This window comes from Ascidiella aspersa, chromosome 3 (assembly GCF_963924565.1).
Source record: "Ascidiella aspersa chromosome 3, kaAscAspe10.2, whole genome shotgun sequence".
NCBI classification, from domain to species: Eukaryota; Metazoa; Chordata; class Ascidiacea; order Phlebobranchia; family Ascidiidae; genus Ascidiella; species Ascidiella aspersa.
In genome coordinates, this window is record NC_139449.1 from 34,399,602 (window position 1) to 34,420,688 (window position 21,087).

The 21,087-nt window shown below is 34.7% G+C and overlaps 1 protein-coding gene and 1 pseudogene across 2 annotated transcripts; both read right to left on the reverse strand.

Annotated features, from left to right (window-relative positions):
- Positions 1 to 2,138: 2,138 nt before the first annotated feature.
- Positions 2,139 to 7,790, reverse strand: LOC146162656 (uncharacterized; annotated as a pseudogene). Its single transcript, XR_014494674.1, has 5 exons — positions 7,487 to 7,790; positions 6,083 to 6,306; positions 4,735 to 4,906; positions 3,531 to 3,704; positions 2,139 to 2,383 (listed from the first exon to the last, which is right to left on the reverse strand). The product of XR_014494674.1 is annotated as an uncharacterized LOC146162656 (transcript).
- Positions 7,791 to 8,513: 723 nt separating this feature from the next.
- Positions 8,514 to 21,055, reverse strand: LOC146162657 (uncharacterized). Its single transcript, XM_083385265.1, has 8 exons — positions 20,903 to 21,055; positions 14,310 to 14,500; positions 12,894 to 13,343; positions 12,349 to 12,587; positions 11,619 to 11,762; positions 10,619 to 10,771; positions 10,079 to 10,216; positions 8,514 to 9,283 (listed from the first exon to the last, which is right to left on the reverse strand). The coding sequence occupies exons 1-8, from the start codon at positions 20,936 to 20,938 to the stop codon at positions 8,514 to 8,516; spliced, it is 2,121 nt and encodes a 706-aa protein (XP_083241391.1). The 5' UTR covers positions 20,939 to 21,055.
- Positions 21,056 to 21,087: the final 32 nt, after the last annotated feature.

Genomic DNA, 21,087 nt, shown 5'->3' on the forward strand with positions numbered 1-21,087 from the left:
ATCGAATTTTGTTCACAAGTTAATTTAAATATTTTTGTTCTATTGTTGAGATGACTTAAGTCAATGATATACTTGAGTGCACTTAAGTAACAGGTTAAAAAAAAAACATGCATTCTTGCATAGTTTAAAAAAATTTCGAAATATTTTTTTCTTGATTGTTAACGGTCTCTTTTTGTAAGAAATCAATCAAGTTCGACATGATGTCAGCAAACCGACGCAACCACAGGTTAAATGCAGCTCAAGATTTTTCAAAGAAGCAGATTAACTATCAAAGTCACTCTTCGGATAACTATTCTTTATTTATTTATTACCGACAAGAAGCCGTACTCCGCTGCTCAACTGAACCTTTTTTAAGTTGACAGCAAACTAATTTCAGTCATTGTTGCTCATACTTAGTTGTCGCTGCGTCCGAAGATATGTTTGCTAACCATTGTAAGTTTGTTGTGCCATAGCCTTACCAGTTACCAAACGCTGCACTGCAAAGTGCGTGTAGGGCATAACATCAACCAGCTCTAATAGCTGAAAACTTTGTGCCTCATGAAGTTTGTTTTGGAGATCAAAACGAACGCAGTGATCGGCAAACTTTTTTTGTCGCGGCCCAAATTACTCTTCAAGAGATATTGAAGGCTCACTGCGTAAAACGAAAAACAGTTTTTTTTTCTTTTTCGTGCTATAATATGCATAGCGTTTTTAGACATATAGGGTCTTTTTTTGGGGGGGAACCACACTCGTGTACCCCGGGCGGCGGTGGACCTATGATGATGCAACAATCAGCAAAAGTTAAAAAAAAACACTTATTAACGTCATTTTTTAAATATGGCGCACAACTACACGACAAAACTGAAATATCAAAATATAGCTCGCGGTCAACTAAAAATTGCTTAAAGGCCCACATTTGGACAGCGGCCCATGTATTGCCGGCTACTAAACTAAGGGATCCATATGGTGGTAAGAAACAGAACAAAAAAAACAAAAAAATTTTAATGGTACGGAAGTAGGTATATTCAACAAAAAATACCGTCTTTTCATTTATAGGTTGTAAATTTACAGGTTGGGACCTCTTCTAAAATAAATGCTTGCTGTGTATATCTGTCTATGATAAAACATGCACAACAAAAAACACATTTCTTTATAATTGATTTATGAATAATATCTAGAGATGATAGTTCCTAATGATTGACAGCAATCCAACGCTACCGTACCTACCATTACCTAACCACACACCTATTTGCAAATGATTGACTAACGACCCTCTTCAATGATTGCGAATTTATTAAATGTAATTCTAGTTCAAATTACAATATCATTTTGGACAAATACTCTTTAAAAAAAAAATGTAGTTTTTCACGTCGGAAATGAGGGTCTTTGACACTTAATGCCAGGACTGTCAAATTTGTTTCTTTTGACTCCTTAAAAAGTCGGATTGACCGCACGTAGCGAATCAAATTTCACTACAAATCTTTTTCTAGTTTTAGTAGTTTATTAAAGATGCATAGAGTGATAAAAGCGAAGAAATACGATCAATGCCATACGCAGCGACAGGAATTACTCTAGCCAGAATAAACATTTTCATTGCTTTAAACTTTATTCGCCAAAAAGCGATATGTAATCTATAACAAAGCAGAAAAATTAAAACAAATAATTAGAAATGACATATGTTTGCACGATAAAAACATACCGGCCGACTAATTCATCGCAAAACTATTTACGCTTTTCTGTTAAATTAAAAAATGTTGTTTCAATGAGAAACGATGAAAGTAATAACTACAACTTCAATGCAAATTATAAAAAAAATGTCGAGAAAACTAAATATGAAATCAAGAATTTACAAACAGCTTTCCAATTTCTTGTTGCCCTTTCGCTATGAAGCTTGTTTTTATTTTAGATATTTATTTTTCGTGCCAAGATGGATAGAATAAACGAACTTTTGTAGACATGAATAAAAAAAACAGAATGAAAAAAAATAAATATTGGAAGCTTTACCAAATTAACAATCTTTTCCTATTGACACGACTACTTGTGGACTCTGTTAACCAGAAACCAGTGTGTGGACTTTTGTAGACACTTTTAAAAGTGGACTTCTAAAAAATAATTATTAACAGCTTTACCAATTTACCAATATTTTTCTATTGACACGACTACTTGTGGACTTTGTTGACCAGAAATTGCTCGATAGTCTTTCCGACTTGTTCGGGCGAGTCCTCCTGCAAGAAGTGGAGTCCAGCCACCTCGGCGCTCTCAAGGTTCGGCCAGCTTCGAATCTGATCTTTGATGAAGGAGGAGAAGAATCCCGGATCTGCTCCGATGTGGAGTTTGGGAAGATCCGATGAGCGCGACAGCCAGCGGTTGTAGTCGTCAGTCAGCTTTATGACGTCATCCGGACCTGGTTTGGATTGTGTGAAATACGAAGACACGAGTTAATTCTTGGACAACAAGATAATTCAAAGGTACACTATGCAGCACGGATCTGTAATGCGGCTTGATGATGAATGTCAAGATGAGATAGAAGTAAATCGGCATCATCTTAAAAAAGCGTGAAATTTAAGACTTATACAACGAGATAATTCTAAGGCAGGTGCTATACGCAACCCGTGTGCCGTGACGTCACCGGAAGTGTGTTACTTGCGTTTTTTTAATGTATTACGTGACCATGGCCCCTCCCGAACATGTATTTTTTGCTTATGTTAACTACGCGAATGCAAATTTATTTAGCGCTTTCATAGAATGTCTAAGCCCATTTCTACTAAATCACTTTAACCCAACGGCGCTGTGCATTGCACCTTAGAAAATAAAGGTCTCGGCAAAACAATATAAAGGATTTTTTTTCGCTTTGCGAGAATCGATAACATCTTAGTTATGTAGCAAACTGCGTGGCGTTCTTCAGGTTACTTTATGACGTCATCTCTAAAAAAATATCAAAGTCCCCCCAAACAAAGACCCTAGATCCGCGTCGGCGTATCGAAACTTTTTTTTTTCGATGATGTGTTTCTCGACCTATTTGGCTGGAAAATTCGAACGACGGACAGTTTAAAAACCTCTGCCAAAACAAAGGTTTAGTCAATCGAATTGCGAAATAACTCAACTACAAAGTGCCTGTCAATTCATGAGCTGAAATAAAGTTACGCAGTTGTATATACTTGTGTATACGCGTTTCAGTGTGGTAAAAAACGAAATAAATTTAAAGCAATAGGTTTTTGGCGGACAAAAAAGAGGTTGGAAAACAGTGACCCGTATGGCAGAATGCTGGCGCGACTTGGCGAATATGTCGACAAAAGAGAAGAAATTGGTGGAAAACGATTTTTTTCATTTTTTGGCAGACATGTGAACCCCGCGACTTTTTGTTAACTATTTACTTATCAATGGCCTTGTTTATCGCCTAAACATGGCAAGGTTGATACATTACTTAGGGGAACAAAGCATTTAACTTTGGGGGTGTGTCCAACAAAATAAAGAATTTAGGCTAAAAGTGCTTGTCACCAGAAGGCTGGCAAGGTTATGACATTAACTTTCTAAAACTTCAAACCACTTACCATCTGGTTTGATTGGAATCTGGCGAGGCCAGGTAAGAGTTGGTCTCCTATCCTCTCCAGCATCTTTGAATGGCTCCAGGTAAACTTCCATCTCCTCGTCACTCAACTGACGCAGGATGCTGGCAGGAAGAATATTCTGGACAAACAGGTTCTTCTGGAGGATCATGTCGTCACCTGGACGCAGTAAAGAGCTGTTTTGGTAAGGACATCAAACACAGGGCTGCCACCAGGGATAACAAGATTTTTTTAGTTTTTTGGTTTATAGATTAGAATTAAGATTAGATCATTTCCGTTTTTTCCAAATTAGATTATAATTAGATGATTTTTATTTTCTCAAATTAGATTAGAATAAGAATTACGGAATTCTCGAAACCAGAATTTGAACTGGAATTATTTACAATAAATTATACTTGAATCGCAATTTAGTCTTATGATAATGGAAATGGTAAATAATTATATGTAGACTGTAAATGTCACTAACAAGTTGTTCCGACCGAAGAGTATTAATTTGAATTCTTTGTTACAGACTAAAAATGCTGTTGCACGAAGTAGTAGCATTTTTAGTAAAATCAGAATTCGATTTGAACTGGAAATAGAGCACACAAGCAATTTACAAATTAGATAAGAATTACAATAAGCCGCATTTTGCTATGATTCATTACATTAGAAAACTAAAAGTATCCAGATGTCCACGTCTAATAAATTGGATTACTGAACATATTCTGAATATAATTTTAAAATATAACAGCATAAATACCATGGTCAACACAATAACAAAAGGTTAAACAATTATTTTACTCTGGCACTTTCTAAACACATTACTGCAAGCTAAAAATATAAAAATTCAATGCCATTTAATACCTTTTGGAAACAAAGGGTTTTACAAATTATTAAAACACAAATTAATTCAAAGACTTTTACAGATTGAAAGACTTGGTGAAAGCTTGTATAGAGACATAGTAGAAAGCCAAGACACTGATGCAGTACTTTATATACAAAAAGTATTGAGTAAATCATGATGTGTTTCCAATACCTAGGTCAATATTTTGGTTAAAAAATAAATTGCCCTACTTATAAATGTAAATAAAAAATTCCATTTCAAATACATCCTAAATACCGCGGACAAAAAAGTCCCGTTCTTAATTAACCTCAACCCAGGGTATGACCAAATAATTGAAAACTAAATGCGAAAAGAGTAACATACCAGCAGGGGATCGCATCGCTTGAAAAATCTTGCGTCCAGCTTCGGGGAATTGCTCCCAGGTCATGGGTGTGACGAGGGCTTCCATGAAAGTGATGGAACTCACCCTGTTACGATGCATGTTGGCCCAGTGGAAACCCAGTGCAGAGCCCTAATCGTGGATCACAAGGTCAACCTGGGAAAATATTGAACCCCATGTATAGAAGTAACTGGAAGGTACATATACACAGTACGTATTCCGCGATCAAGCCTTTCTGGAGCTTTAATGGCCGTTGATAAATGATAAAGCACACATTATATCTGGGTTGCTTTTATGTAAATAATGATTAGCGGTACATTGCATCAAGTATACCAAAAACAAGGTAAGTCAAGAAGGACCCTATGATAGTGATATATTACAAACCCTTTAAAGCATACTAGGCTAGAATTCCTTTGGTAAGAAGTCTGTGTTTGCATTGCTGCTATACCTCCTTAATGCCTCTCCCTGAAGATTTATTAAGCCAAACAGTACGCAGGCTTACTCCAAAATACGGGTAATGAATGAAAAGTGACACATGTTATAAATCCGTCTATTATGGTTGTATGTATGAACAGGATACAGCAGGCAACGGTGCTATGGTTGTTTCTCAATCAGCTCCCACTGAGCCTGTGTAGCTTAGTTGGTAGAGTAAAAGTCCTGATATGACCGTAGGTCGTGAGTTTGAACCTCACCAAAGGCGAGTTGTTTTTCTAGCCAGACTTGCTTGCACGTAATTCCAGATTGGGCCGACTGATTATGGTATGCCTTACCAAAGGCATCTGGTGTTCCATTTGGAAGTTTGTATCATTTTGAACATTTTAAACAACTTTTTATTTTTAACTTCATGATGTTGACTTCTATATTTATAGAAATGTTACCTACTTCCATACGCGCTTTGATACTCCTACTGCATTAAAGTAATACCTCCGAATATTATGCGTTAAAGTTCTACCTACATTTAACAAAATAGTCTCTACAGAAAATGAAAGACGGTGAACTTTGCAAAACACAGTTTATTGCTCCTAGAGTATAATATTATGATTGTAATCAAGGTCCACTGTTAAACGGCAAGTTGTATTCCAATGTTGATCTTTTTATTCCTTTCAATCCTACTTTGACCAGATGAAGCACGATTGTGCGAAAGCTTGTCAACATAATAACACAATTTTTATACAATTTCAAGGCAATCTCCACTATGTACATACAAAAAAAGTTTTTTAAGTGCAAACAGAAACTTTTCCACAGTGGTTAACACTTAAATCATAAACATTTTATTTAAACCAATATGTAGATGCATCAATTTAAAATGAATATTGACGACCGAAAACCTACTTTATTTGGCAAGTTTACGGAATCCATCCACTTCTCAAGGTACTTGTAGTGATCCTGGAAGGTGTACATGGATCCAGGAATCTTGGAAGATCTTCCCATTCCCACCAGGTCCGGTGCCAAGCATCTTCCGACACTCTCAACATGGGGAATCACGTTCCTCCATAAATAGGAAGATGTTGGGTTGCCATGGAGAAAAACAATTGCTTTGTCGGCTTTAGAAACACCTAAAAACAAAAGAAAGGGGGTAAGATTAATAAATTGCTGTTTGAAAAGTTTTTAATTTAGGAAATTAATTATTGATGTATTTTTATATTAGCACATCGAACTTCTATTTAATGAAGTGAAGAACACAGAATAATTAGTAGATGTAAATTTAGTGGTTTGCTGCAAAATATGCAGAATTTTATAAATCTTTCAGTGTTGAAGAAATTTGAGTCAACCTCTTAACTAAAGCGTACTAAGTTATTGTTTTTTAATAATAAGGTATTTTTTTTCTTTTGGGAGGGGGAACTTCAACTGATATAATTCGTAGACGAAACAGATGTATTTTTAATAGTTTTTGAGTTATATTATTCTTAGCTTTGTATAAGTGTTTAGCATTTGCTTTGTGAAACATTGGCCCAAAATAAATGACCCAGTTTAACATTTATATACTGATACAAATGACTTGACTTACACTAAACATGTTATAGCAAAGACTTGAAAACTAGTTATTTGTGTAAAGAAACGACGCATGTCTGTTTGTGCTTGTAATTATAACGTGTTCGCCTGGTAAAGCGTTAAATATTTCACCTAGATACTCATTTCTTTTCGTGGCCGTTCTGGCAAATCTAGCCGACATTCGACACTGCTAATCTCCATCGCAGTCGCTCTTGTGCTATATAGTGTCACGCTACTGTTGGATTAAACACTACAGTCACTGATGCATGCCTTACTTGCGAGACCCGTTTTTACTGCGCTGTAAGCTCTTTTATTGAAAGCGAGCTATGCTAAATTATTTGAATGTACAATAAATCTATAAGCGACCTGACAGTATGCACTTTGAAATGCTATGACAGTTTGTTTAGTTTCGATTTAGTGGAGTTCAGATAGCATGGTGGTCATGTCTCACCTGTTGAAATATACATTTGCAAAGCAACATAAATTCGACTAAAGTTACCTTATACAAAATAAGGTTTGACGACTTGTTTAAAACACTAAGACTATTGTTTGCTTTAATTGACGAGCCTGTGGAAATTGGTTCGCGTTAAATTAAACAGGATGGTATTAGTAATTGAGTTTAAAATGAAAAACACGTTGAAAGGGTCATATGTCAAACATAGTAAACTCCACTATAACAATTAGAAGGTGTAAAACAATTTAAAACAGGGTCTAATAAATTGATTCTCCACACTGCCAACTTACCAGAGTCATAATAACTCATTTGAGCATCGAAAACATCGATTTTCTTGTATTTGGAGAAAAAGGAAACCGTCCTTATGTGAGAATCGCATTTTACGTGATCCAATATGCGACGCATTCGCACAGCAGCCTTTGAAATTGCTACATTCATGTTTTCACGTTCCTTATTCTTGCAAAATGCAAGCTAGGCGACGATTAATTAAATTATTAATTGATTCTGCAAAACTTTTTTATTTACATTTTCGAAATACTTCGCCGATTGCTGTCGCCCATGACTCAGCATAAAATACGTTGTTTATCATTTGTTAACGAGTAACATACATTAATATGATTACTTCACGTATTTCATAACTTAAAATGCAAACTTATTGTCGTTGTTTCATCTCGAAATGCTTTGTTTTACTGTGGTCAGTTTTTTATTTAAATGTTTCTCTTAACATAGTAATCGTTAATTAAGATGAAATATATTATTTAATCTCAGTTATTAAAACTATAGTGTAAACAATAATGTGGTTCGCGGCTACAAAATAAAGTTGTAAAAATATTAAGAATTTGTGGTTTTGAAACTCACTGAATTTTTTTTAGAAAAAAAGGAAACTATAGTTTGTTTATTTTTTTGCTCTTGTCTAGAATCGTACATTTTCGTCCGATGGTTTGTATTAATATTAGTAACATTATTTTATCTTACTAATATTATTTGTATTATGGGTCCAGTATTATTATTATATTTATTTATTTCTGACAATTTCACTTTCCACAAATTGTTTTTGTTACTGTAAAAAAAAGTGGTTGGATTCTAGACGAGCGCTCTCTAAACTTAATTTATTCTACTTACAGAGTTTGCAGAAATTCAATTTAACCCTAACTTGTTCCTGTTAAAAGAAATCAATCAAATTTCAAGTTTTACATTTAATGCAGTTATTCTAAATATTTGATTTATACAACTTTGATTTTTAATAATAGAATTTTGAATCAAATACAAACAAATAAAATGAAGTAACATAAGTTCAGTAAGAAATTAAGCAATTCTTTACATAATTTTACACTTTTTAGTTTCTGCTTTTGATTTGCATCTTCTCAAATTCTTTTCAGTTTTTTCAATCAATTTCTTCTTTTCTTCTTCACTTGAAAAATCCTCGGCTTTCTTGTCAGCTTCCAGAGCTCGTTCGTAATATTTCACCCCATCAGTGAACCGCGAGGTTTCCTTACACACAACACCGAGGTTGTTTAAACAAGTTGCGTAAACATGATGCTTGGAAGCTTCGCGGCCGAAAGTTTTTTCGAGTGAAGAAATTGCTTTTTTCAAAGTTCGCTCCCGACTTTCCAGATCGTCGATTAAATATTCGCTATATTCGATGAAATGCAAACACCGAGCCAAGTTTAAAACCCGAAACTTTTCGCCGATGTTTTGCTTCTGTTCGATCTTCAGCTGCAGGTCACGCATCAGTGGAAGCACGAGATCGCGCACAATGGGCTTCATTGTGACGTCACGTTTAATCATCTGTTTATTTGTGTTCTTCAACTCCAGAGCACAAAACATAATTCCCTCAACTGCTTTCTTCGGATTCTTGTAATTTGCAGAAATAATTGAAGATATTTGCAAAAATAAAACCGATTCCAAACATTTCTTTTCTTCTCTCAGTTTAATTCCAAGTTTCCAAAATTCCTCCGCTGTTTGTTCCACTTGACCTTGGAGGAGCTGTTGAAGGTCACCTGCGACTCGATTCGCTTCTTCATACTTTTCTTTTTGCACCAAGGTCACATATTGTTGGACAAGGTCATGAGCAGATTCATCTCCATCTGATTTTCAGTAAAATGACAAAATGATTTATTTTTCCAAATTAACTGATTGTTTTTTAAAAAACCTAAGGATTTACCTTAAAAATATATAAATAATAATGAAATACATTTCTAAACATTGAACTGTAAAGAATAAAAGTTTATCTTTAGGTGGACCTAATTAATTTGGATCAGTATTTCCTAAAAATTTAATCACATCTTAACAAAATTTGACTCAATGACATTTTCTGCAAAAATCAAAACTCGCGTTTTTTGGCAAAAAATCAAAAACCTTTTATTTTTAAATCTTTATTTACCACAAAGTGTTTCCAATTATAATAAAAATATTTTTTTAATTAATATGGGGAACATTTAAAGCAAACCAATTTAACAATAATTGTAAGTTTGTTTAGCTTAAAATAAAAAACTTCTACCATCCAAGAAGTTATATTTGCACTAAAAATCACGACATTTTTTATTAAATAAAGAAAATCTGAAACATACCTAATTTTCTTCACTTTAAAGGGTACCAATATTTATTGAAACGATTTCGTGAAGTTGAAAAATATTGCTCACCCACATATTTGAACCAAACGCCATTTTTTAAGCTACATTTTTTTTCACATGTTTAAAACTTATTTTGGTGCTAACGTACACTAACCTAAATGATACAATTTTAGGTTTAATATAAATACAGACATATTTACCTAACAATGAAACTCGAAACTATATTTGCTTTTTTTCCGCAATAGTTTGAATTTCAAATCAACCATCTGAAAATTATAAAAATACTTTTCCATGATAGATATATCTCACCTTCCGGAAATGAGTGCAATGTAGTTGAAGTTGAGGCGGCATCATCAATCGCAGTGCTACTTTGTGCCACAAGCGGAAGAGATGAACTAGATGTGACGTCATCGGTTGAAGAGGATGGAAAAATAGAACTCCCAGTTGCTGGAGATAAAATAAGTAATATGATTGTTATCTTTATAAAATGAAAATCTGGTTTAAAACTCTGTGGTGCACAGGTTACAAAAAATCAATGTACTACTTAATATACCTCACCTTGCTGAAATGCAGTTGAAGTTGATGGCTCATCTTGAAGCACAAAAGTAACTGCTTTCTGTGACGATGAAGTTGTGGCGGCATCATCAATCGCAGTGCTACTTTGTGCCACAAGCAGAGGAGATGAACTAGATGTGACGTCATCGGTTGAAGAGGATGGAAAAATAGAACCATCAGTTGCTGGAGAAAAAACATAAACATGATTGTTAGCTTTAAAAAATGAAAATCTGGTTTAAAACTCTGTGATGCACAGGTTGCAAAAAAATCAATGTACTACTTGATATACCTCACCTTGCTGAAATGCAGTTGGAGTTGATGGCTCATCTTGAAGGGCAGAAATAACTGCTTCCGGCGCAAGGAATGATGAAGTTGAGGCGGCATCATCAATCGCAGTGCTACTTTGTGCCACAAGCGGAGAAGATGAAAAAATAGAACCACCAGTTGCTGGAGATAAAATAAGTAACATGGTTATAAGCATGTTTAAATGAAGAACTTGTTGTATATTTTATTTTATGCTACATAATTGTATAGGTTGACAATTTTAAATGTAAATCGGTATGGTGTTTTTTTATTTGTATATATATATACACTGAAAACTTTTTTGTAAAAGTATGAATAACGATATACACATTTGCTGATCTTTGACCTGGCCCTTCTATGTAGTCAAACTGACCAACGATTATCTTAAACATTAGTACATGTAATTTCGTAGGAGGAATTACTAAAATCAGTGGGCCTATCAGTTATTTCCATACAAGCAAGGCTGGAAGAAATTTATGTATATTAACTGAATTGGATATAATTTTACTATTTCATATAGTGCCAATTTTGAAACTATGACGCCACATATATAACGTCTTTTAGAAATGCAAGTTAGCTTACAGGCAAAACACAGCCCAATATAAAAATTGACGATGTCGTAAATGTGCTGTATAAAAATGACTATGACTTTGAAAAATGCTATGGGACTTTACTTAGAATTTATATGCAGTATGTGTTATAATTTTGCATATCTAAAGTGTCAGTTAACTTGGTTTCTTGTCGCTAATATACTATTTAATTTTACAGTTTAATCCTATATTAAAAAAATAAACAATATACCATCACAACTTATGTTAATCTAATTTAAATAAATATTAATAACGCAAAGTAATAAAATAAAACGTTATACCTTCCTTGTTTGTAAAAAAAAATATGTAATGTGACTATTGGGTGCGTATTTCTTTTACCAAAAATCAATATATCGGTAACCAAATTCAGCATTAGTTTTAAACTTAAAAGCACACAATACCTGAAACAAAGTTTCTCACAAAGTTTGATAACTGTGTCTGAGATGAAGGAGGTCTTTGCTTCTGCTTTAGAAGAAGGGTAGCAATTGTTTTATTCTCTTCTTTCACCAGGTTTTCATCAATGGAGATGTCCAGCATTTTTTTGGCTATAAAGTCAAAGATGTCAATAAAACGTTTTTTTTTAAGATTTTGAATTTTCTGACAAAATTGTATCCAATAGTCTTATCCAGTGGGGTAAATCACTGGGGAATGATGTGTAACTTGAAATGATAGAGAATGTCGGTAATTGTTAAGTAAAATATGTACAAATCTCTTTTTGTACGACAGCAAATATATTTACTTAAAATACCTTTAGATTTCAGACACTGCTTATTAATTCATCATTTTGTTTTAATTCATCATTTTTGTGTCTACTAAATTTAATCAATATCAGCAAAAACACATTTTGACAATTTTATTAGCAGCTTGTACAACTTAAGTTTGTTTAGATATAACACTAACATCAATGGTAAAATCAAGATATCTATATGTTACCTGTTCTAGTATGTAGTGTTAATTTAATATGTCAGTGTTTGCTTAATATATTTTAGCTAACCCCCCAATTTTAAACAGGTTTAGACAAACAACATTTGCTGTAAATTTAGTTGTAATGTATATGGATATTATATATATATATACCTTGTTTTACCATTTTAAGGCAAGATATTATAAATATTTTGCAATTATTTATACCATTGAAAGCAGTAGGCCTTTCTGCAGGATCTTCTTTCCAGCAAGATTTCATCAAGTCAATTAATACCGAGGCGATTTTCTTATCACTCTCAGTTGTCAACAATGCTTCCACAGCTTCAACTTTGTCCAACTCTGGTCTTTCACCACTCAAAATAACAGCAATGAGAATTTCTGGTCGACATTTTGCTCCTTCATAAACCCTTCTTCTTGTGACCATTTCATAGAAAACCATCCCAACACTGTTTAAAAAATAACATTATAAATATTTTTAAAAGGGTTAGTTGACTTTTGTTTTGTTGGTATGTTGCATTTTAGTGCAAGGCAATACTTAATTTGGTATACAGTGTATTATTAATAAAGATATGTCAGTAGTTTTGCCATTATTAAAGATAGTGTATCACTTTTAGATAAACTTCTTACACTGATAGGACACAGTAGTATTAACATGAACGGCCTTTTTCAGTCTGCTATCAACATATGTCCTCACATGCCAAATTATTATATTGCAGTTTGTTAAATTCTTAAATCTTACTGTTCATGTTTACCTGAACATGTCGGAAAAAGTTCCTGCTTCTTTTCTCTTCAGTACTTCAGGAGCTGCATAGTGTAATGTGTGTTGCTGAGTTGGAACTACATCCAACGTTGTGGACATCATGTTTGTGGCTTTGATAATATTTACCGACCCAAAGTCAGCCAGTTTTACATTCAGGTCCACATCAAGTAAAATATTGTCTGACTTAATATCGCCATGGTAAAACTTTCTATCACCTGGATAGTTGTGAAGGTAGCAAAGAGCTGACATAGTTTGTTGTGCAATTGATAGTCTGGAAGACCATGGCACTTCATGAACAGATTTCAGCAATCCATCCAAATTTCCACATTTGACATACTCAAGGATAATAGCAATGTGGTTGTCATTCCATTGTGAAAAGCCATGAATTTTAACAATGTTTTCATGTTTAATTCGAACCAGTATTTCAGCTTCTCTTTTTACACTGAAACAATAATATAAGGTTTGACAAACATGATCTCTTAGGGAAGGGAAATTTTGGTTCGCAATGCATTTAACATAGAAATGTGAAATATTTCCATAGATCCAATTACATGGAGGCTGTTCATGTCATTGATCATTTTTTTAAACAATTCAAACTAGTATACTTATCATGTTTATCAATATGTATAGAATCTATTATTTGGGATTCTATGTAATCTGACTTCAGTGTCTATTGTCCAGTGATTCCCAAACTGTGTGCCTCGAGAGATTGTCAAGTGTGTCGCGAAAAACTTTTTGTAATTTTGAAAAACAAGTTATCTTGTTTACTAATAGGCATACACCAAAGCATTTACACCTAAATACACATTACTCATTACAAATTAATAATTTTGAGAAATTTTAGATATAGTTTGTTTGTAAAATTACGAAATTGTAAAATTACGCTAATGTTGTTCTGTTAAGTGTGCCGCGAAATAGCAAATTTTTTTAGTGTGTCGCGAGCCAAAAAAGTTTGGGAACCACTGCTATAGTCTATTTATCCGGATTGCCCTTTTACGCTTGCATGTGGTGTTAGTGATTAATGCAGATTTTAACTACTTTGGTGTCTGGGTGAATAGCCTCTTCCTAATATTTATAGCATTTTTTGTGTTGTGGTGCCTATTTATATGTTCAAAATTTACAGTTTATTTGCAAAATGACTATGAACCAAGATCGCATTGCGCTTAACTTTTTTATTACTTTTAATCATTTATTGGGTAAGATAAATTTATTGTATTTAATTTGCACCTTGTTGATTGTTATTCTACATAGGGTTTGCATTAGTTTCTGCCACTTCTTAAGCATAATTTTTAATGTCATATTAACTTCATACCTTACCAAGTTGAATTGTGCAGTTTTACAGCAATGTTCAAAATTCAAAGAAATTAGTTAGCTTGGGCTATATTTAATAAATGCATAATAATGTTACCTGTTGATGTGCTTACATATTTCCTCCTTTAAGCCAGAAATTACGAAACATTTTGTTACAACTTCTCCAAACTCTTTATTTTGGCAAATTCTAACAGAACCAAAACCTCCACATCCAACATAGTCGGTTTCATTTGCACTTGTTGATAGTTCACTTGCATTAATCACTTTCAATTTGGAAGAAAACGGGATCTGAAAATAGCAAATTAATAATGATCAGGGATGTATCTAGAAATCCCAAAAGCGGGGGCAGGGTTGCCAGATAAAAATTTTGAAAAAAAGCCAAACCGTGAATGAAAAAAAGCCACAAAAAGCCAAACGTTAATTAAATAAGTTCAAAACCCATAAAAGGCTATTAAATAATACTATAAATTGATTTGTATGAAAATAAATAACCTTAAAGGTTCAAACGTGTGTGGTGGCAACATGACAAACATAAATGTTCATAACATAACAACCAAAATGAAAATTTTTATCTTTTGAAAAGCTCAGTTATCCTACGATCTTTAGGCTGAAAATGTAATATTTTCGTCAAGCTTTCTATTGAAAAATACTTGGTTTGATAAGCTCACCCTAAAGCGCATGTTTCTAAACCTTTTTAAGATGCCTGTAAAACGTAAAAATTCAAATTTAAGTATGAGCTATTGGCGCTGGTCTAGAATCCTTCCACAGCGTTGCAACAATTTAGCAACAGGCAATATTTAAGTTTAGGTGTTGTTTGCTGTTTGCGTGAAGGTGGGCCAAATATAATAATTTGAAAACATTGCCTAAACCTACCCAAACCCGAACGCTAACCAGCACCACCCGATCCGTCAGAAATCAGTGCAGTTCTAAGCAAAAAGGTCTACGACAATAAGGGCATTCAAAGGATCAAAAAGTCCGACTTTTAGACTTTGAGGTCTTGGACAATGCACTAATTTGCATTAACAAATGTGCATAAGAAGATTAAGTTTATTTAACAATACTTGACCCAATCAAACCCAAACGCAAACCAGCGCCCTAACCCAAATAATGTGCGATAATTTAATAATTATAACGCGTACACTAACCCAAATATTGTGCGTTGATTTAATACTTGTGGTAGGAATCTAGAACAGCGCTGAGCATTTATATGGGTATTGCTTTCAAAAATCAGGCAAGATAGGGCCTATACAGATCTTAGAACGAATGTTTTTAGAAGAAAAACATATAAACCTATGCCATTTGACTAGTTTTAGCCAGCTTTTGCAAAAAAGCTAGAAAAAAGCCAAAAAGATAACCGAATTTTCTGACGCCAACCATGTTTAAAAAAAAACAAATTTTTATAATTTGGCGTCAAAAAAGCCAATCTGGCAGCCCTGAGCGGGGGTCCCGAATTTTCAACTTAGGGAAATCGCCGTTTTTCCGTCTAACGTTAAAGACGTCATAAATAATAATAAAAAAATCAGTAACGTCCAGCAAACGCGAACCTTTAAAGGCAAAGCGAACACGTTGCGAAACACCCCTATTGTAGTGTGCAATCGTTAACTTCAGGCAAAAAACGAAAACAAGACCGCGAAAAATATGTGATTGATTTTGGTAGATCCTTCTACGGGACCACGCTAAATCACAAGCACGTCTTTCGCCACCTGCAATACTAAACGAAGATCGTTTTTACCGGGTGTTATTCGATTAACCGACATCTGCGCCGAGCTGTGTGACAAGTCAGCTAAAATACAAGCACGTCTCACACCACGGGTTCTAGTCGCGCGCCAAAACCAAACTCAGAAAGGTATTTGCGGGCGGCACAAATTTAACTAAGAACTTTATTAATAATTACATTGAAGGAGGCAGGATAGTGTTTGAGCAAAGCGCGAAAAAAGCGTCCTTTTTCTAGTTGCGGGCCAAAACCAAACTCAGAAAGGTATTTGCAGGCCGCACACAATGTTAACTAAGATTTGTGTTATTGAAATGTTAGAACAACTGTGGATCAGGCGGGCCTCGGATCTGTTTTGCACTTGAAAACGTGTTTAATTACATTAAAGGAGGCAGGAAAGTGTTGTCTTGCAAGTTTTTATTACATTGCCGAAAATAAAAAAATGTTAAAAAATATAGGCCTAAGTCCAATATTTTGTAACACGTTTTGCCGACCCCTGTCTTACACCAACATCGCGGACAGCAAACAGCGAGAAACATTAGCAACGCCTAACAAGACGTTTTCAGCGCGAAAACATCGGAGACCGATTGATTTATTGTTATTAACTGTCGAACAATCAGCTTAACCCGAACGAATAAAGAAAGGCGAAAGAGAAAAAAACATCCTGCGTTTACGGTCGACCAAACAAGAAACGAAAAACGGCCTTTTTCGTTTGATTTTGCTTTCGTTTTGCACTATTTTAAGACGCGTGATCAAATTGCATTAAAAACAACACGCAGCTTCGGACGGTGAGGCAAACCCTGACAAAAAGACCGACCGACCGAAATGATTCCTTGAAAAACAAATGTTTTTCCTTTACAGCAATCGATTTTGGGCAAAAGCGTACTTATAACTACATTATCCACAAAGTTGTTAATTTTTCATCACGTTTGAAAGCCTCGAATTGTAGCAAATTTAAATGTTTGCTGTATATTTAACTGATAGCGAAAATGTATTGTTGTATAGTATTACGAGTGTAGGTACCGCACAGTGATTCATGGTAGAAGATTTTCTACTGCGCTAATATTTGTAGTAGTGCGCAAGAATGTTTTAAGGATGAGTTGGCAGGGCACCGCGGCAGTTCAAAGTTTTTTGTATGGGAGCGAGTTGTAAAACTTGCATTTTTTATTTAATTCAACGTGAGATAAAAAAAAACACACGCAGAAAATGATAAAAAACGATTTGACAAACGAATTTACATCAAAACATCTATTAAGTCACAATCGTCAATGCGGATTTGATTTGTTTACTTGCTTTTAGCTACATAAATGAAAAAATGGCCAATGCGAAATGCTCAAAACTGTTGTAGCAAAAAAGTAGAGATATTTTAGTTTTTTTGTAAAACTAACAAAAGTTGGAAAGTGATTGCCTCAAAACTATTTAAATTGCTGCATATCTATGTCAGCATTTGTAAGACAAAATACTTCCGCGTTATTCCTGTGACGTGTTTACACTGGGAAAACGTGAGCGTGTGGTTGAGTATGAAACTGCGATTATCGTGTATTTTTCTCCCAAGCAGTTACTCTTCGGAGTGCACAATAATAAAACGTGCAAAACATTTGTGAATTGTGTCTATTTATGTGCAAGGTAGCCTATGTCTTTTATCAGTGTAAATATGTCGAAATTGCCCAAACTATGTTGCGATTTTTCGCGATGTTATCTTCTGTGCGAACTTATATTCGGCTTTAAATAGACGAAGTATGGAAAGATGGCGATGCACAAAAGTAAAAGGTCGTTAGCTGCATTGGAGCTTTCATATTATAATTGGTTTTCCTTGTGCTTTTTTCGCCATTTTATTTATAAAACAATACAAAGGCTCTGATTATATACTGCTTTCATCCTAATTCTATGCAACTGTTGAATAAAATTGCAAATAAAGTTAGAAAACCTCCCTGTAATTTGTTTGAGATTTTTGACTGATATAACCTCACTTCTGTAAACTAGCAACTCTTTAAACCTGGTTTAGATAGTATTTTTTCCTTGTTTACTTCTTTTCTGCAGTCTGACTCAGCAGTAGGCCTATATATATTTAGAATCATGCCAAATGCCTTCTTCTATATGGGCAGCCGTTCCAATCAAAAGTGAAAAGTAAAAAGTATTACTAGCAGCCATTTAACGGCAAAAACAACAACAGCAGCGCTAAAACCCTATGTCATGCAGACTTGGACAACTAGATAATTCTAGTTTTCTAATTAAATGAATTAGAGCAAAATGCGGCTAAATATAATTCTAATCTAAATTGTGAATTGCTTGTGCGCTCTAATTCTAGTTCTAATCTAATTCGGATTTTACCAAAAATGCTACTTTGTCCAACGACATTCTTAGTCTCTTAGTCAAAACAAAGAATTTGAATTAAAACTCTTTGGTTTGAACTTAATTTTTACAGTCTGAAAAACATATGTTAATCTTAAATACATCGAACTTAGCACAAATATATTGACCATTCACACTCCTACTAGAATAGTTCTCGATTTAAATGAAATTGATTGTAAATAATCAAATGTAATTCTAGTTCAAATTCGATTTTTTTAAGAATTCGGTAATTCTAATTCTAATCTAGTTTTGAAAAACCGAAATGATCTAATTTTAATTCTAATCTAATTTTAAAAAGCTAAAATAAATCTAGTTGTCCAAGTCTGCTGTCATGCGTTATACGATGGGTGGAACTTTATTATATGGCCTCGCCTCTTTATTTATTACCGTGACATTAAATTCAATTACGACGAGAAAATTGTCGAATGCTCGAAAAATAAATTTAGTAAATATACTTTATGTAAAGCAGGGGTGGGTAACGTACGGCCCGCGCGCCGCACGCGGCCCTTTTCCATTTTTTGTGTGGCCCTTCACCTTCTTCCAGCCATTTTTTCCCTAAATAAGGCGATCGGTATGCACCATGTTGGGACTTTTGCTCTATCAGTTCGTAGGCGTAGCCAGGGGGGCCTGAAGGGCCATGGCCCCCTTTAATTTATAAATATTTTACTCTTAATAATTTTTTTTTTTTAGCATTTATGAGCAGTACCACAACAGTTGGTCACAGGCATGCCATACCTTCAATTGTCATGCATTGTTACGTCACAAACGATGTAGTTACTATAACGTTTGCCATACAATAATGCAGTTTTACTACTTTTAAACAGTTTTTGCTCTTTGACTGTGTTTAAATATTGCGCTAACACTCAGCCAGTTACTGCTCGAAACGGTTTGCTAGTATTATTATTTGTGTTCGTTACGGCAGTTAATACAATGACAAAAGCTAAACAAAAAATTCCAATTTTTTTAATTAGGCCTAAATTCATCGGAAAAAGGCCTAAATTCATCGGAATAAGGCCAAATTGATCGGAAGAAGGCCTAAATTTATCGAAAGAAGGCCTAAATGACCAAAATAACGCCCGGACCTGTGGGTAAAGGGTATGGGACGAACGGGGGCCATCGGTTTGGCATCGGGCCGTTTCGGTAACTACGTTTGGACGACCTAGTATGACCGGCCCGTCAGGGCGCCGGTGTTTTGGCTCTGGGTTTTTGGTCCGGTTTGAGGTTATTGGTGGGGTTACAAAATGTGTTAGTGTTGAAATTATTAGGGGAGTTAGTGATGTATTTAAGGGTATGGTTAGGTAAAGTGTGGTTTAGGCCTGATTATGAGCATTTAGGACTTATTCCGACGGGTCTAGGACTGCTTCCGATTTAGACGGTACTAATACCATCAGGTATTAGTCCTATTTTGGCCTTATTCCGAATTGTGTTTATTCTGACGTTGGTGATGTTCTTATCTCGGCCCGATATAACCCATAGGCTACACAGCTACACTAATGCACTTGAACTCGAATGGAAAGCATTTATTACAAAACAATCTTCATTAAATCGTGAATTTTTGTGTCTCTTCACGTTGTTATGATAAAGAATTGTTTGCAACAATTGCACTTGTCTAGTACGGTCAAGATGCACCAGACTTTTGCCACGCATATTGACTGAGATGTTATTCAACAGTTGGTTTTAAATTATGGCTGTTAATTAAATTGTACTGAGCCGATCCGTACAAGAAAGGCGTCATTGGAATAGTAGGAAAACTATTGCCGAATTCACAAGAAGACAGCACTGACAAAACTGTCGTAGTTGCAGCCTAGTAGCTTATTAGCTTTTCTAGTAAAAGCTGAAAATTTGAATTAGTGTTTATTTGATGTGCGGCCCTCCTGTAAGCATTACATTTCCTAACTGGCCCTTGTGTTAAAAAGGTTGCCCACCCCTGATGTAAAGAATGCTTATTCACTTTGTCGTACCTTTATTGATTTCCGTTAAAATGTCATTCCAAGGTATTATACATGTTTACCACCGAATCGTGATATATAAGGATCGTTCCGTAAAGCAACATTTCACAGGGCCTTAGGTTTACCAACATTTAGTAGGAACATAGAGGTCTACATTACCGCCAGATATCGCATTTAAATTTGCGGCGGTAAAACATGTTATATTGTAAGAGCAATAAGCTGTTTTACTAAGACAAGCCACTTTGCACAATGAACGTCGCACGCGCGACTTATTTCCTCAGGTAGAACAAAGCGCAGAAGTATGCGAGTCGCTGCGTTGCTTCGCCAACCGAACAAAGCAAGCGATTATGAACGAATTCTGTATTGAAGTTTTGCACCGCTGTCGAAAGCTACAAATAACTAAAACAATGACGTCACAATATTTCAGTTTTTTCTCCCCCAATCAAAGGCCCCTAGGGTTGCGGACTTATAAACCTGTTATACGCACTTGTATACCATTATATGTCATGTCTGAAAAAAAGTTCTACGATGTATATTTTTCTATAAAGGTCCGGACAAAAATCGGTCTGAAACAAACCAAAGCAAAGCAAACCAAAAAAGAATAAAGGCAAAAACAATTTATGTCCCGAAAATAAATTTTCGTCCCATATAATTAGAAAGAAAAGAAAAACGACTTACCTCAAATTGGCTGTTTCTTATTTGTTCGTCAGACATTTCACAGTTGAAACAAGGTTGTAAAATTTTCACATTTTTACAAACCTAATGTACTGATTTGAAATCAGCCGTTTTCATATAAATTGTGTTAATCTTTTCAAAATATTCAAATGTTATCTGCACTGGAAAGACACAATATATTCACTAAA

Excerpts from the sequence above, each read along its gene's own strand:
- LOC146162657 (XM_083385265.1), bottom strand. The coding sequence starts at position 20,938 with ATGTCTGACGAACAAATAAGAAACAGCCAATTTGAG. Across the intron at positions 12,588-12,893 it reads ACTTTTTCCGACATGTTCAG|TGTTGGGATGGTTTTCTATG; the intron begins GTAAACATGAAC and ends TTTTTTAAACAG. Across the intron at positions 11,763-12,348 it reads AAGGCCTACTGCTTTCAATG|CCAAAAAAATGCTGGACATC; the intron begins GTATAAATAATT and ends TTGACTTTATAG.